At 39.6% G+C, this 16,352-nt stretch overlaps 1 protein-coding gene across 1 annotated transcript in view; it reads right to left on the reverse strand.

The window, feature by feature from the left end:
* Positions 1-13,672, reverse strand: part of CFAP74 (cilia and flagella associated protein 74) — a 41,152-nt gene extending 27,480 nt beyond the window's left edge. Inside the window, exons 1-12 of the mRNA XM_053452439.1 lie at positions 13,595-13,672; positions 11,096-11,229; positions 9,863-9,959; positions 6,059-6,205; positions 5,643-5,741; positions 4,579-4,683; positions 4,311-4,484; positions 2,801-2,911; positions 2,242-2,344; positions 1,563-1,720; positions 900-1,104; positions 602-775 (exon numbers count right to left, since the gene is read on the reverse strand). Of these exons, the coding sequence (XP_053308414.1) occupies positions 602-775; positions 900-1,104; positions 1,563-1,720; positions 2,242-2,344; positions 2,801-2,911; positions 4,311-4,484; positions 4,579-4,683; positions 5,643-5,741; positions 6,059-6,205; positions 9,863-9,959; positions 11,096-11,222 (1,500 nt within the window). The 5' untranslated portion in view covers positions 11,223-11,229; positions 13,595-13,672. The remainder of the gene's footprint in view (positions 1-601; positions 776-899; positions 1,105-1,562; positions 1,721-2,241; positions 2,345-2,800; positions 2,912-4,310; positions 4,485-4,578; positions 4,684-5,642; positions 5,742-6,058; positions 6,206-9,862; positions 9,960-11,095; positions 11,230-13,594) is intronic.
* Between the last annotated feature and the right edge of the window lie 2,680 nt (positions 13,673-16,352).

Consider the following 16,352-nt stretch of genomic DNA (forward strand, 5'->3'; position numbering starts at 1 on the left):
ATACTTATACATAGAGATTCATGCTCACATTCAGTTACATAGACATTCATGCTTACATACACTTATACATAAACATTCATGCTCACACACACTTATACATAGACATTCATCTTCACATCTCTTATAGACAGGCATCCATGCAGCATCCAGGAAAGCCCTTTCTGTTGGCGCTCCCTCAGTTGCAGCACACTGACTGAATCTAAGCAACAGGGATATGATGCCATCTCCTGGTGTTCAGACATGAGCAGCATGTGAAGACCACGAGGGAGCAGGAGAGCTGTCGCTGGTCGGTGGACTAACCACTCCTGGGCCAACAAAGGCAGAGGTGTGTGTTAGTATGTCAGTGTGTTTGATATGCTAGTTTGTGCATAAGTATGTTAGTGTGTGTAAGTATGTTAGTATGTATGTAAACCACCGGACACCAGTTTGAGAAAAATATGTGCGGTTGGAGGGAATGGTTTGGGAATGGTTTTGGTGACTTTTTTCTTTCATTGGTCCCAGCCAGTGCAGTGTCTTGGACCAGCCCAGAGAGCATTTTATTTAGTGTGCTAGTGCATAAAATTTCTTTCCTTCTTACCATGCATCACATCATTTTCTGTACCTTATATGGCTTGTGGTCTTCATTCCATAATCCCATAAATTCAGGCTGAGCAAAGGTTTCACTGTCAACTTCTTCAGTGTGGTAGGCTTTCTCTGGAACCACGCTTGGTGATTGCTGCCCGGTAGTGCTATCGTCTTCATCAGATGACAAACTGGAAACAGACCGCCATTTTTTCTGGGTGGGGGGGAATAACCATTTTATAATTATATTTAAGTGTAAATATATTGAACAATACTTCATACACTGCATATTTACAAACAACAAAATGAGTTTTTGAGCACAACTTGTTGGTACTCACTGATTTTGTAATTTCTGGTTCATTCTCCTGGTCTGCGGGGATAACTGACTCGATGTAATGTATTGTTTTGCTTCTGAGTTTACTTTGTTTCTGTTTGTTGTTCTCTCGTATGGAGGAGGATAATTTTTTCCCTTGGTTGGCTTCCTCTTGCAAAAGCCGGCTGATGATTTCTTGTTTCCGTATTCTTTGCTTCTCTTCAAATTCTCTACAGAAACATACCCAGGTGCAGAGAATGAGCATATTATGAGTATAAACAGGGGTAGACAGCACATACATCCACAATAGCGTCTGAAAAATAATGTAATACGGCTTGAACACTACATGTCGATCTTGCTACTTGTAATATTAAGTTATCGGCAATATAATAAGGGACAGCAGGTGAGCGGAGAAATCAGTGTCACTAAAAAAAGAGGAGTTAGGGAAAACGAGACTTCCATTGTCTTTCAGATTTGCATTTTTTTATAAAAACAAATACACTAAGGGCTAGAATATCAACCAGGCACCACTTTTAACACAACGCTTCACATATTGCACCTGATGCAGGCATGATAAGTGAAGTACTGTGCACAACGTGAGTGCATTGTAAAAGCGTACCACTCTAGTGCCTAGTGATGTGGCCCCGGAGTGAAAACAGATGGAACCCAGAGCCGTTAAGTCACTTACTGTTTCTTTATTTCAAACTCCTGAAGTCTCCTCTGATGGATCATAAACTTCGTAGCATCTTCCCCTCTGGACAGCACATTGTCCTTTTCCAGCATATCCTGCTTCTTCATCATGGTGGCTTTTGCTTTATTCCGAGCTTCAATGACTCGTAGGTTCTCCTGAAACATCAGGGAACAATCCATAATCATAGAAACAAAGCAGTGAACTGCATCTAAACAGGTGAAAAATCTGAGATTACAGATATCATTGCAAATCCCTGCATTTACTAAAACTACTATGGTTTAGCTGCGGGGGGTTGAATTACAGGCGGTCCGGTTTAATGTTAGATTGGCAGCTCTCTGACCCTAAGAAACATTTGTGTGGCTGTCCCTTTAATGATGAGGATTGCTTCAGCACATGCTTCTCGTTGAAAATGCATGAAAAATACATTTAATCCTACTGGATGCTCATTGAGGTTCATCCAAGAATAAAAGAGCACTTTGCTGCTCAGACTGCATTATCCATCCATCTGGTGTGTGCCAGAAGATTATATTGCTGTCCCTTTTGCACCCAAACGCTGAACCCCTATAGGCTTCTGGCGTTGGGAGGCTACCAGTCCCAATACAACCACAGAAAGATTGGCTGAAATAACAAAAGCAGGTTAAGTGAGCGACAAGATGTTTATTCTCGTTAGAAATACCCGGTTGGCAGAAATGTTGTTTTTCAGAGTCAGAACCGCCTGCATTCTTTTCTCCATTTCTTCTCTGCTCTTCATTTCTTTTTCGGTTTCCTTCTCACGAACTCTGTTGGCAACAAAAAATCTTGATTAGCATCTAGAGCAAAAGCCTTTTGGTTTGCAACTAGAACAGAGGCTACTTTTATTGTAATACCAGCAACATCCTTAAAGAAACACTCTAGTCATAATTTATAGTAAAAAGTACAATGAAATCAATGGGAGAACAACTCGCCTACTTGTGTGTCGCCAATACCCAACTCCCATTGAGTTGAACTAATATGGACAGGGGTCCGCTGGTCTGGGGTGCAGAGGGCAATTGTCTGCGTGTTCTAGTGAGTGTGTTAACATGTATGTGTGTTACAGAGAGTGTGTTAATGTTTGTGTGTGTTAGTTTGTATGTAATTCTGTGAATGTTGGTGTGTGTATTAGTTTTGGCGTACAGTTTCATAGCGATCTCTCTTCTGTCTGATGCTGAAGTCTCGGATATCAGTGGATCCTCTGCGAACCTTTTGATGGCACACACCTGGTCATTGTTTCCTTCAGAAACTGTACAGCCTTTTCATGGTTCCTCTGGGCATCTTCCATTGCCTTTCGATAGCGCTGCTCCCGCTCTTTCAATGTCCTTATTTCTTGGCTGCAATATAGAGTCTGAGCTCAATAACCCACTTTTAGATATAAAATTACCAATATTTTAAAGCTCACAAGATGAAAAAAAGGAGTGATGATTAACCTATTGTATTAATTATAGATTTAGAAGGAAGAAGGCAAAAATCAGCAGGGTGTTTTATTTTCACGTAAATGCCATAGATATTCAGCCATGAAGCCCCCAAATTATATGGGAAACCGAAAGACACGCGGGTTAGCATGTATGTGGTGGGGATATAGTGTTTGCTATGTATATATCTTGTACTAATCTTGCATTGATCTATTAGCTTCTGTCCATAGGATTCTCTAGTATTAACAATATCTATTTAATATGTGATATCTGGGAATTATAATAAGCTTAATTTTCCATAAAAATATACCAGAAGACATTACCACGCAGAAGAAGTAATTTCTCCATGCTACAAGTACAATCTGCATAATAATAAAGTTAAACTATGCTTATATTTTAATTTGACAAATTAACTGCTCTCGGAAATGATCAGTCTGTTATAATAATTAGAAAACTTACAAAGCTCAACTAATGTGCACCAGAAAAAAGGAATCTGAAGACCCGTTAGTTACACTATATGAACAAAAGTATGAGGACACCTGGCCATCACACCTATATCCATTTATCCTATTTATTAATGCCCAAAACCATGGGCATTAATATGGAGTTGCCCCCTCCTTTGTGGCAATAACAGCCTTTACTCCTCTGTAAAGGCTTCCATAAGATTGCGGAGTGTGTCTGTGGCAATTAGTGCCCATACAGCCAAAAGAGCATATGTGAAGTCAGGCACTGATGTTGGACGAGACGCCAGGCACGCAATCTGCGTTCCAGTTCATCCCAAAGTTGTTCAATTGGGTTAATGTCAGGGCTCTGTGCGATTCACTCGAGTTCCTCTACGCCAAACTCATCCAACCATGTCTTTATGGACCATGCTTTGTGCTCAAGGGCTCAGTCATGCTGGATCAGGGAAGGGTCTTCCACCAAACCGATTGCCAGCACTTTTGGCCATTTGGTGTAGTTATTACAAGAGAGACTGGAGCAGTTTCAAGAGCATGAGAACGGTTCCTAGGGACACCTGTGTCTCATAGCTTTATGCTTAATAAAATACAATGAGAATGATCAGCACCTTAACATTATTGATTAATTGTGTTATTATTTCTCATTAAATACAGCAGCCATCTGTCATGGGAAAGAATTGTGGGTGTTTTGATTATAATCAACCATCTAAATATGGGAGGCTTACAGTAAAAATAATAAGTATATAAATATATATATGAGAAACCTACAAGATCCATTTTCACATTAAGTATATCTTGTATTTTAATATGCTTGGACATTGTCTATATCGATATACAATCTGTATATTATATTTACTCACAGTTTTTCTTTCTGCCTCTTGTGCTCTGCAACAATTTGGAACCCCTTCTCCTTCTGGATCCTCTGGTCCGCCAAGTCTTTGCGCTGCCTTTCTAACTCTTCTTCGTCTTGTTGAAGCTTCTCGCGTAGGCTGGTAAATTTTCCCTGCTCCACCTCTATATGCCAGAGGTCGCACCTTTCCGATAAAGTTGGAGATACTCCATTAGATTTGGGTCAAACTGGTAGCTGAGTGTCCTCAGCTCCTTTATCGTAATTTATTACTGACTTACTCGTTTTCTTGCAGTATGACAGCCACTTGCGACTCCACGTCTTGCTCATTGACCAGGTCAGCGCACAATCGCTTATGCAAAGCTCGCAGCCGAAACAAAGCAGCGCTGCGAAACAACGAGAGGCACTTCAAATCCGTCCCATACAACATACACGTAACTAACGAAGAGGCTTTTCAAAATTGGTTTGTTGTCATGGTTACCACTAGTTGTTTAGTGTATTAAGTAATACTTGAGATTTAGGTAATGATGCGCTAGGCTGGAATGGCGAATGGAGCCCAGTAGCACATACAATCATAGTGTCAGGCAGAAACACCAATAAAAACATCTAATAGTGATATCTTATCCTGAATAATTCCATAATGTAGTAAATAATGTCATATTTTACGCCGGATAATTCCATAATGCAGTTTTTAATGTAATATCTTACCCTGAATAATTCCACAGTGCAGTATTTAACATAGTTTTTTACTCTGGATAATTTTATTATGCGGTATTTAAATTCGTATCTTAGTCTGGATAACTCTGTAATGCAGTAAGTATAAAATGTAGTATCTTACTCTAGATAACTGTATAATGCAGTAAGTATATAATGTAGTATCTTACTCTAGATAACTGTATAATGCAGTAAGTATATAATGTAGTATCTTACTCTAGATAACTGTATAATGCAGTATATAATGTAGTATCTTACCCTGGATAATGCCATAAAGTAGTATACAATGTAGAATCTTACTCTGGATAATTCCAGAATGCAGTATTTAATGTATTATCTTTCCCTGGACTTCCATATCGATGCATTTTCTGTAACACATCGTGCGTAGATGTGTACTGAAAACCAAAAGGTGGAGTTGTGTCTGAGGACCACAGGGAGATCTTGCATCATCCGCACCATGACTACCGAGCGAGAGTCGCCCGAATAAACACACGTACGACAGATTCCCCTCTAACGTCTGATACTTCCCCGACAGGACAATATGCGGCCGACAGTCTCTAGAAAGAGAAGTGATGTGACCCGGCCGGTTTAATGAAGGTAATCTGCTAACAGGTGTAAGTTCTCGTCTTACGTATTATTATTTTCCTGCTCTGTCTGAATATCCATTTCCGCAGCAGATTTTTGTTGCTCCAGAACCTCAATCCTCTGCCGACAGGCAGTCAGCTCTTCCCTAAAAGACAAGGGTAGAATTCATTTATAAAGTGTACCCTTTGCAGCGATACAGGATCACGTTTTACTTTTGACAGACCACAAATCTGGCTTAAAGGACAGTATGAAGCCACAGAAACGTTTGGGTATTTGGCAGTGCTAGGAATAATCTTTTTAAAATCGCATTTAGTTCCAAAACTCTTATATTCAGCAAAACAGGTGGAACAGCACCTTTAAATACATTATTTGGAAGGGGTAACAAATAGCAACATGGTTATTATTATTATCATTACACAGAATCTTTAAAAACACACAATACATTCAAAAAAATAAACTAACCTGAATTTTTCAATTATTAATTCCTTTTCTTTCTGCATACTGTCCAGCTGGTTTAGTTTTTTACGGAAGCGAAAAATGTTAACTTTATTTAGGCGACGTGTATTTTTCTTTATCTGATCCCGTTGGTCAGGATGTACTTCGCTTTGGCTGGATGGGAACACAAAATGCTACGTATTTAAAATATTTCTTATCACACAGACTTTCATATTTATGGAAATCATTACTTTATCAGCTACATTTTCTACATAAAAATAGTTCCAGACCATTTTGTAGGGAAATGTGACATTAACTAACAATAAATTAACCATTTTTTAGTGATGACTGATAAAGCAGGAAATAACAATGTGGCCAAAAAAAGACTATTTGATAAATTACACTATAGTCCTAGAGTTGGATTTTTTTTACTTGCGGGGAGGGTGGTAGATAAGTGAATCAGCCTCTCAGCAGAAGTCAAAGAAGCTAAATATTGAAAATAATGTGTTCTTGTAACATATTTAACCCCTTCGAGACAAAGGCTGATTTTACTTTTTGTACCCTTTGTGACAATGGCCTTTTTAACATTTCTGCGCTGCTTGTGTTTAGCTGTAATTTTCTTCTTTCCCGTTTACTGAACCCACACACATTAGATATTGTTTTTTTCAGGACAAGAAGGGCTTTCTTTAGATGACATTGTTTTGATTGTATCATATTATTTACTATTAAAAAAATTATAAAATATGGTGAAAAATTTAGAAAAAAATGACTGTTTCTAACTTTTAGTTGAAAAATCTTTTACTAATCTATAAAAGGTAATGAAAAAACCTGCTAAATAGATTCTACTATTTGTCCTGAGTTTAGAAATACCCAATGTTTTTATGTTTTTTTGCTTTTTTCTACCCATTATGGGGCAATAAGTACAGGTAGCGTTTTGCTATTTCAAAGCCATTTTTTCCAAATCTGGTAATTCTTCCCCCCTTGTGCCATTTCGGGTATCTTTGAACCCGGCCAATGCAATTTACCCCATCAAGTCATATATTTTTGAAAACTAGACAGCCCAGGGTATTCCAAATGCTAGTATTTTAACTCTTTCCATGCACCATATCTACCACCAGTCTTTGTCAAACTTTATGGTAGTCATTTTTTTGCATTTATTTTGTCATACACATTTTACTTCAGGTATGAATTAAAATGTTCTCGTTTATGTCACTATCACAAAACACCCCAATATGTGTTCAGCAACATCTCCTGAGCACAGCGATACCCCACATGAATGATTTTGCCTGGCTGTTTGGGGGCAAAAGGGCCACATTTGGGGCATGCGCATTTTTCAATGTTGAACTTTGGCATTTGGGGATCCACTGCCCATGCCCTATTTGGTACATCTTTGAGCCGGGCCATTTCAGTGTGCCCAATAAACCCATATATTTTTGAAAACTAGACACCCCAGGGTATTTCAAATGCTAGTATTTTAACTCTTTCCATGCACCATATCTACCACCAGTCTTTGTCAAACTTTGTGGTAGTCATTTTTTTGCATTTGGTTTTCCACACACATTTTAATTCAGGTATGAATTAAAATGTTCTCGTTTATGTCACTATCACAAAACACCCCAATATGTGTTCAGCAACATCTCCTGAGCGGAGTGATACCCCACATGAATGATTTTGCCTGGCTGTTTTGGGGCAAAAGGGCCACATTTGGGGCATGCGCTTTTTTCAATGTTGAACTTTGGCATTTAGATCCACTGCCCATGCCCTATTTGGTACATCTTTGAGCCGGGCCATTTCAGTGTGCCCAACAAAACCATATATTTTTCAAAACTAGACACCACAGGGTATTTTAAATGCTGGTATTTTAACTCTTTGCATGCACACATTTTACCACCAGCATTTTTTCAAAGTTTGCAGTAATATTTTTGTGTGTGTATTTTTCCCCCACACACCTACTTTATGTATGAATTTACAGCTCCTGGTTTATGCCGCTGTCACACGACACCCCATAATGTGTTCAGCAACATCTCCTGAGTGCAGTGATACCCCACATGCATGGGTGTGTCATTTTTTGGGGGAACTAAAAGGCCACATTTGGTACGTGTGCATTTTTCTAATTGGAAATTAGATGTGTGGCCATCCTTCCCCCCGTGTTAATTGGGACCTTGTTGAACCTGGCCCATTCAATTTACCCCATCAAATCATACATTTTTTAAAAGTAGACACCCCACGGGCATTTAATATGCCAGTATTTTAACTCTTTCCATGCGAGAATTGTTTTAAGCTAATATGCTAACTTTAGGACTTGCTCACAAAAATATATTTTTTATATATATATATTTTTTTTTTTATTTTTTTTAAAAAAAAATTTAACATTTTTTTTCAACTTGGAGGTTCCCCTGATAGTGACATCAGTGGGAAATGATTTTTACATTTTACTGTTTTTTTACTATTTTTTTCTAATTATTATTAATTTTATTTTATTTTTTAATTTATTTTTACTAATCACACTGTGATTAGAAAGCTGGGCTCCATTGACTTGCATGGTGAATGCAGTACCTGTATTCAACCTGCAAGTGGAGCCAAAGTTCTCTAGATGGTCTGGACCATCTAGCTAAATTTTAAAATTTGTTGGTTCCTGTTACAGGACGGCGGCCATCTTCCTTGATGGCGAAGATTGCCGGTAGCTGCGGCTGTGACCGCTCTCCGGAGCGGTCACAGCCCATCAAAAGGTTAGTGTTTGGTGTCGCTGGATGCCTCCTGATCGAGGCATTCCAGCGACACCATTTAAGTTTAGGAGGCGATCGTCGATCGCCTCCTAAACGCTTTTAAAACGGGCGTCCGCCGCCATACAAAGTATGGCGGATGTTGACGCCCCGTGGAGGGGCCAGAGATGGCCCCTTCGTGCCGATCGCGGCGTTGCTGAATGCCTCGAGGTCGAGGCATTCAACAACGCTTTTTGGGTGCAGAAAGCGATAGTAGATCGCTTTCTGCACCCGTTTAAAGACGTGCCGGTCCTGGCACGTCAATTGTCGTAAAGCACATGCTTTTCCGTGCCGTGCCAGGACCGGCAATTGTCATTAAGGGGTTAAAGAAAAAACCTTAAAAGTTTGGGATCACTTAGATATTTAATTTTTTGAAAGAAAATCTAATTCCGTCCATTAAGATAACTTGAAATGGATCCGAAATCCAGCGCAGACGGGGTTAATGTTGTAAATGACTATTGTAGCTGGAAACGGCTGATTTTTAAGGGAATACCTTCATAGGCGTACAGAGGCCCTTTATCACTCCCATCACTCCTGGGTTCCAATGGCCCTTTATCACTCCCATCACTCCTGTGTTCCAATGGCCCTTTATCACTCCCATCACTCCCGTGTTCCAATGGCCCTTTATCACTCCCATCACTCCTGTGTTCCAATAGCACGTTGTGTTCGCAGATCCAAGTTTAGTTTTAAAAGGCTGATTGATTGTTAGCAAACCCTTTTGCAATTATGTTCCAGCTAGAAATTTCCATGAAAACAGCTAAGTGACCCCAAACATTTGAACGGTTTTGTATTTTTCACATTACAGCGTTTGTTCTGTTGCCGGTCACCCCTCAGACAAACCCTTAGTTTTCAATTTAGTTAAACCCCTTAATCAAAAGGGAACTGGAGTAAGACTGATATTCCTCCCATTCCAGCAGTGAAGAAAAGACGACATTAGAAGCGGTCACTGAATTCACGGGGCGTTTCAATGTACACACGACCTTTTCTTAATAAATAACGATATAGTATTTTATACCATGTGCATCAGAAAGCTGTCCAGTGATGACACGAACAAGACAAGTCCACTCACCAGCTGGAATCATTTTCAGAGCTGTCACTAATTTCATCACAAGGATCTTCGGAGTGAATAGTTTGCACTGCGTACTCGGTTATGAGTTCATTGTCTCCTAACAAACATATGTAACATGAATTATGGGGATGGGGTAAAAACATGTGCGATAATTAACTAGGATAGGATAAAAGATCTCAAAATGTGGGAAAACAGTTAGTTTAGGTGCAAACTATACAATGACAATACTCATATAAAGTAAGAAGATTAGATGTCTGATTTAACCAAGGATGCCTTTTATAATGCAACATATGTGTCCATCCAATCCCATCCACTCCCGCAACATATGTGTCCATCCAATCCCGCCAGCTCCCGCAACATATGTGTCCATCCAATCCCGCCCGCTCCCGCAACATATGTGTCCATCCAATCCCATCCACTCCCGCAACATATGTGTCCATCCAATCCCATCCACTCCCGCAACATATGTGTCCATCCAATCCCGCCAGCTCCCGCAACATATGTGTCCATCCAATCCCATCCACTCCCGCAACATATGTGTCCATCCAATCCCATCCACTCCCGCAACATATGTGTCCATCCAATCCTGCCCGCTCCCGCAACATATATGTCCATCCAATCCCGCCCCTCCCGCAACATATTTGTCCACCCAATCCCGCCCGCTCCCGCAACATATGTGCCCATCCGGGACCCGCAGGTACAGTCTCTGACCACCCGCAACACCCCGAAAAACCGCCCGCAAGTTTTTGGACGGGTCCTGCATCCCGAGGCAGCCCTCTAGTCTGCAGTATGTTTTACATCTCTTGTATGTTTTGTATGTCTGCAGTGTTTTACATAAGAGTCCCTTTGGGTAACTTATCCCCTAGATTGTAAGCTTGTGAGCAGTGCTCTCTCCAGCGAATGTATTGCTTTGTCTTAGTCACTTCTCGTCTTGTCATACCCCTTAAATATATATGATATATATATGTATTGTAAGAAGCGCTGCGTAAATTGTTGGTGCCATATAAATAAAAAATAATATTATTAATAGACAAAAATGAACTGCATTCTCTAACATGTTAGACAAGGAGTCTTACTCAGACCTGTCATTTTATTTTTTCAGCAATCACATAAAAAGACAGAAATGTTGGGAGAATTAGTTTCTGCCGCTATGGCAACAAAACCATACATTTTATGCGTGTTCCCTTTGTATACCGTGTCAGCTGGCTAGAATTAAGCAGGTCCCGTTATTACCTGGAACGTCTTCATCTTGAGCCCAGAGATAATCAGGCAGGGGTTCGTCTTCTTCCAGTAATGATAGATCATCACAGATCATGTTGGATTCTTCAAGCTCATCGTCAGAAATGGCAACAACATCCATGGCTTATCTATTTAAAAAGAAAAACATTTAAGTGTAGAACAAGGTCGGGCATTATATAGTATAAATATAGTATAAATAGTACCTATTTTATGAGTAATGTGTTGTATTTTCATTGGTCAGATCTACTAATATCGGTTAATATCCAATATATAGACAGATCTCTTTATTTTGCTGTTAGCATTCTGATTGGATGTGTCATTTCTAAGCAAACTACATTAACCGTATAAGAAAAGATGAAAATTACTTTTGATTTAAACTAGTATGATATGATGTTTTAAATTTCCTGTTTCTTCTACTAAAGCTGTGATTTAATTTACTTTTTTAACAGATCTAATGAATCCATATTAAAGAAATTTAAATACACAATGCTTGTTTGTTGGTGGGGCTGCATGGGACATTAACTTAGATGTCATTATCATTTTATTAAGATTTATCCTGCACACTCCTAGACTATTAAATAAAATATTTATGTATTTATTTATTTTTTTTAGGTTTTTTTTTATATGGATCATATGATAGCTGCTGTTTGAAGTCATATTTCGACGGAGCACTCTGCAGACTATTTCAAATCTTAAATTATATTGGATCTACCATCTACTATCGGATTTATGTATTGTCCCTTTATACCTTTATTACATCTTCATATAGCTCAAACTGATAACCAAGGCAAAATAATATTAATCGGGATCATAGTTACACTAAAAACACACCCTGGAAAGTCCAACCATTGTCCATAAAGTGGTCCAGAATTTCTCCAGAATATGGGCACGCGTGACATTATTCACTAAAAACATTGGATTTAATAACAAGGTAACACTCTAACACTGTTGTGTCTCCTGCTTGCCAACCACAGAACGCATCGATTGCAAATACTGATACAATAATGTTGGCGATTCAAGGAAGCAAAGGTATGTCTGACCCATCAACCCTGCCTTCCATCAGGTATTTACCCTGCATGCCTTATGGTGACTCCAGACCTGCCTACTTCCAACTACAGAAGGAGAAGAGAAAGTGGACAGACGTAAAGTATTTCTTGTGCTTCGTAGAGCTCCGAGACTTTGTCGAAGGACTTATGGGATCAGTTGTAAAGAGAATGAGAAGATGCTACCTACCGGATACGTAAATGCCATTTACAAATAAGCTCTGAGTTTGTCAACGCTCTTAATTAATGCATTGCCCAATTACAAATATCCTCTGGATCTGATGTATGCCTAGAGCATTTTTTAAAGCAGTGATATCCCAAAGTATATAAGATCTGACCCACTCAAGGACAAATGAAAGAATTCCATAAGTACGTAACCAGTTATGATACTAAATACAAAGTAATGCTGTAGGCCAGGGGTGTCCAACCTACGTCCCTCCAGCTGCTGCAGGACTACATCTCCCATACTCCTCAGCCAGCCCCTTAGCTGAAAGAGCATTGTGGGAGATGTAGTCCTGCAGCAGCTGGAGGGACGCAGGTTGGACACCCCTGGCCTACAGCATTACTTTGTATTTAGTATCATAACTGGCTACGTACTTATGGAATTCTTTCATTTGTCCTTGAGTGGGTCAGATCTTATATACTTAGGGATATCACTGCTTTAAAAAAGGTGAGACAAACCACTGGAGTTCTGGCTGAAGCTTCGAATACTAATAAAGACTGCTTACCATCATAAATGTCATATAAAGACTTGTTGCATCTATCCACGAGAACAATAATGTATTTTATTTACAGGTTCACCAGAACACCACACATTCTGGTTACGTTCTATAGAATAGTGATACGCTCAAACATTCTGAGCTCTGTACTTAGATTGTAAGCTCTGTGCCGCAGGGACCTTCTTTCCTAATGTATTCATATCTATTGTATCTCAGTCAAAATGTATATAGACTACTGTACTGTTTTATGTGACTTCACTGATTGTACCTCCTCTTTATTATCAATAAAAATATACATACGTGAAAGGGCGGCACGGAAAGTGAAAGTGTTCCTTGTGACAGTGTTACCTCTGCCTGGCACATTCACTTCCTCTCATTACCACGGCAATAACAACAGTCACTGTGTACTCACACGCAGGCTTACACACTTTTTAGCACAGACTCACACTAATACAGCTTCCGACACGTTGTTTAGGCTGATCGCTACATACATGTGTGACCGGCTTACTAGCTTAATAAAAGTTTTTCCAATTATTTTTTTTAAGATAGTCACAAAGACAGACAGACAGTCTTACAGACAGGAAGACAGACTTACAGACAAACTTAGGAATATAAATACAGGCGTACAGTCATATATATATCTATATATAGATATATATTAATAGCATGTTAAAGCTACCCCCAGCAGCACACGTATATAAATTTATATACATATATATATATATAGTTACCTCTGAGTGTTGCTTCACGTGCTTTGCCGCTATACGTTACACACGATCAGCCCTTCGCCCCTTCAATACATTTGGAGAGGCCCTAGTAGGACGCGTCGCCGCAGTAACGGCACAAACCATTGATCAAAACTAGGGGGGCAGGACTTACTTTACAAATCACACAGCGTATACTGCTAACTCTGCCTTCTACGGATTTTAGGCGAAGGGTTGCATAATAACATTCGCGCAGTGTGAATACTGCTGCAAATATTTCACTTTATGGATATTTTTGCAGTCTTACCCCCCTACATTACATGGTAGATCCGAGTCTGAGGGCATTCAGTCTGCAGAAGAGTCCCAGAGCTGAGGGGACATGTCCGGTGAAAAGATTTCCCGGCTATAGTGACGCCTGGCGCAGGCAGCATGTCCGCACACACTGCGGGTTTACATTAAATATAGGGAAAACACACATAATACAGAAGTTCAAAGGTGAATCTGCCCTGTCTATAACTGTCCGTCTATATGCAGCAAACCTCCTCCGATCCGAGGGAAGCAAAACAGGATTTATTAATAATTTATATGGCGCCATCGTATTCCGTAGCGCTGTACAATGGGTAGACTGGGCATAACAATTTGAAGTAGAGAAACAAACGGAACCTGCAATTTTTTTATGTGACTAAATAACACAACATCCTGCGTGTCTCTTGGGTGAATTGGTGAATGGGCAGATTTTAGGGGTCAGTCAGGATAGTATTGATTCCCTGGGGTTCTGCACCATCGCTCTTCTCCCTGGTACAGGAGACTTTTACTTTCTCACAAGATTTTTTTAACATTAGTTTTTAGTACAATTACCATCTCTAGCGAGTCACTGGAATCTAATCTGTGTGAGGGGGTATTTGAAGAGTCCATGCCGGTAAAAAAGTTTACCCACCCATGACAGATCAAGCCAACCAGTATTGGTCCGGTTACTCCAGGCCCGGACTGCCATCTTGCACGCTGGTCATATGCCGGTGGGCCACGTCCAATCTGCAGCTACATTTAATGCTTGCATAGCGCAGGGCCGCTCATAACCTGCCATTGACCGCACATAAGTCATTGGGCCGCTACTGGCCTTAAAGTGTCAGGACGACGTTTGGTGTGACTATCTTATGATAACACTGTATAGAGAGTCCATGCAGCATGTCGAGTTCTACTATGTGCCTAATGTATTTTGAGATATTACACTCAAACACATGTAAAGGAGCTTTACTCTACTGAGAGGGTGGTAGATAAGTGAAATAACCTCCGAGTAGAACTGGTAGAGGGATGGACATTTGGCTAGACCAAGGACTGAGAAAGACCCATCAGCGGGATGGGGTGGATGCTTCTTATCTGCCATCAAATTCTTTGTTTCTGTCTTTCTATCCTACTGAGCTCTTTGGATGATCTTGTCACCTGACGATGACCCCATAAACCCCTCGGTAATGAGTGATCTATCAGTCCTCATCGTCACCGTGTGTGCTTTGGGTAGAATGATAGCTCTATTTGGATGGCAGTCAAAACTTTGAGAGAATGCACGGTTTTTGGCAGCAGGAGAGAACATTACACCTGATGTCTGATGATCTCACTTCGGATCCCCGCGGTGTCCTCTCGGCATTGTTCGAGGTGGTGCTTCTAGCAAAAGAAAAATAACCGCCGTACAGCTCAGTAACGCAATTACCTGTAGTGTCTTTGTATAGATTGCTAGTGAAGGTATGGGACTCCCCACCTGGACGGTGGTGTTTTTCACACTGATGCATATCCCACAGCTCGCATGCATCAGGTAATGTACATTTCTTCTTTGTTCATCTATCATCTATATTATTAATTTTTTATCTATCATAATTTAAGACCGATTTCTGTGGATTTATAATAATAATATTTTTTTTTACTCCCCCTTATATAATTTCCTATGTACATACCTTCGGGTATTTTCGGTTTGTGTTTTTAATTCTAGCTGGTGGTTTTTATGGTTCATTTATGAAGCACATTTTCCATACATTACCTCTGACATTTAGCAATTCGGTGAGACAGTCTTGAGTTTTATCCGAAGATGCTGATTGGTTGTACATCTCAGAAGTAGAGAGATATTAATCATTTTATAACGCTACTGTATTGTGAATTTAAGTTACATTTGCTCGTATCTACAATTCATATAAAAAGAGTATTTATGTTTGTAAACCAATATTTTAGTTAATCAACAATGTATTTTTTCAATTATAATTTTTTCTATATTTTCTCATTTAGGGGTTTTTGCAACAAGCGGTAAATAAAGTATTCTTTTAGTTACATGTTCATAATACATAAACAGTGAACATAAAGCGTACCTGACATATCCAGAGAGTTAAAGTTTTAGTATATATATTTATATATTATACATATTAATATTAATTTTAATATTAATATTTTATATATATATATATTTATATGTATTTATGTGTGTGTAAATTACCTATTGCTGCCATAGGAATTATGGAGAACCCGAGGTAAGCACAGGGACGTGAGCCTCTCCAGGATTTATAAGCATTGCTTGCTCGGCAGAGTGCATGCGCCGCTACTCACTACCAGTCAGCCAGCAAAGTCATTGATGCTTAGAAAGGCAAATTACTAAGTACTTTAATTTGCATTTCGCTGAAGCTGTTTGGGGCAGCAAACAGAATATCCAATTTGGTGGCTCTTAGAACAAAGCCTATTGAGTGTTTATTTCTGAGATGTCATGTCGGTGGTTAGCCGTAGTAAATTAAAAGGTGGATTAGCAATT

This window comes from Spea bombifrons, chromosome 12 (assembly GCF_027358695.1).
Source record: "Spea bombifrons isolate aSpeBom1 chromosome 12, aSpeBom1.2.pri, whole genome shotgun sequence".
Lineage (NCBI taxonomy): Eukaryota > Metazoa > Chordata > Amphibia > Anura > Pelobatidae > Spea > Spea bombifrons.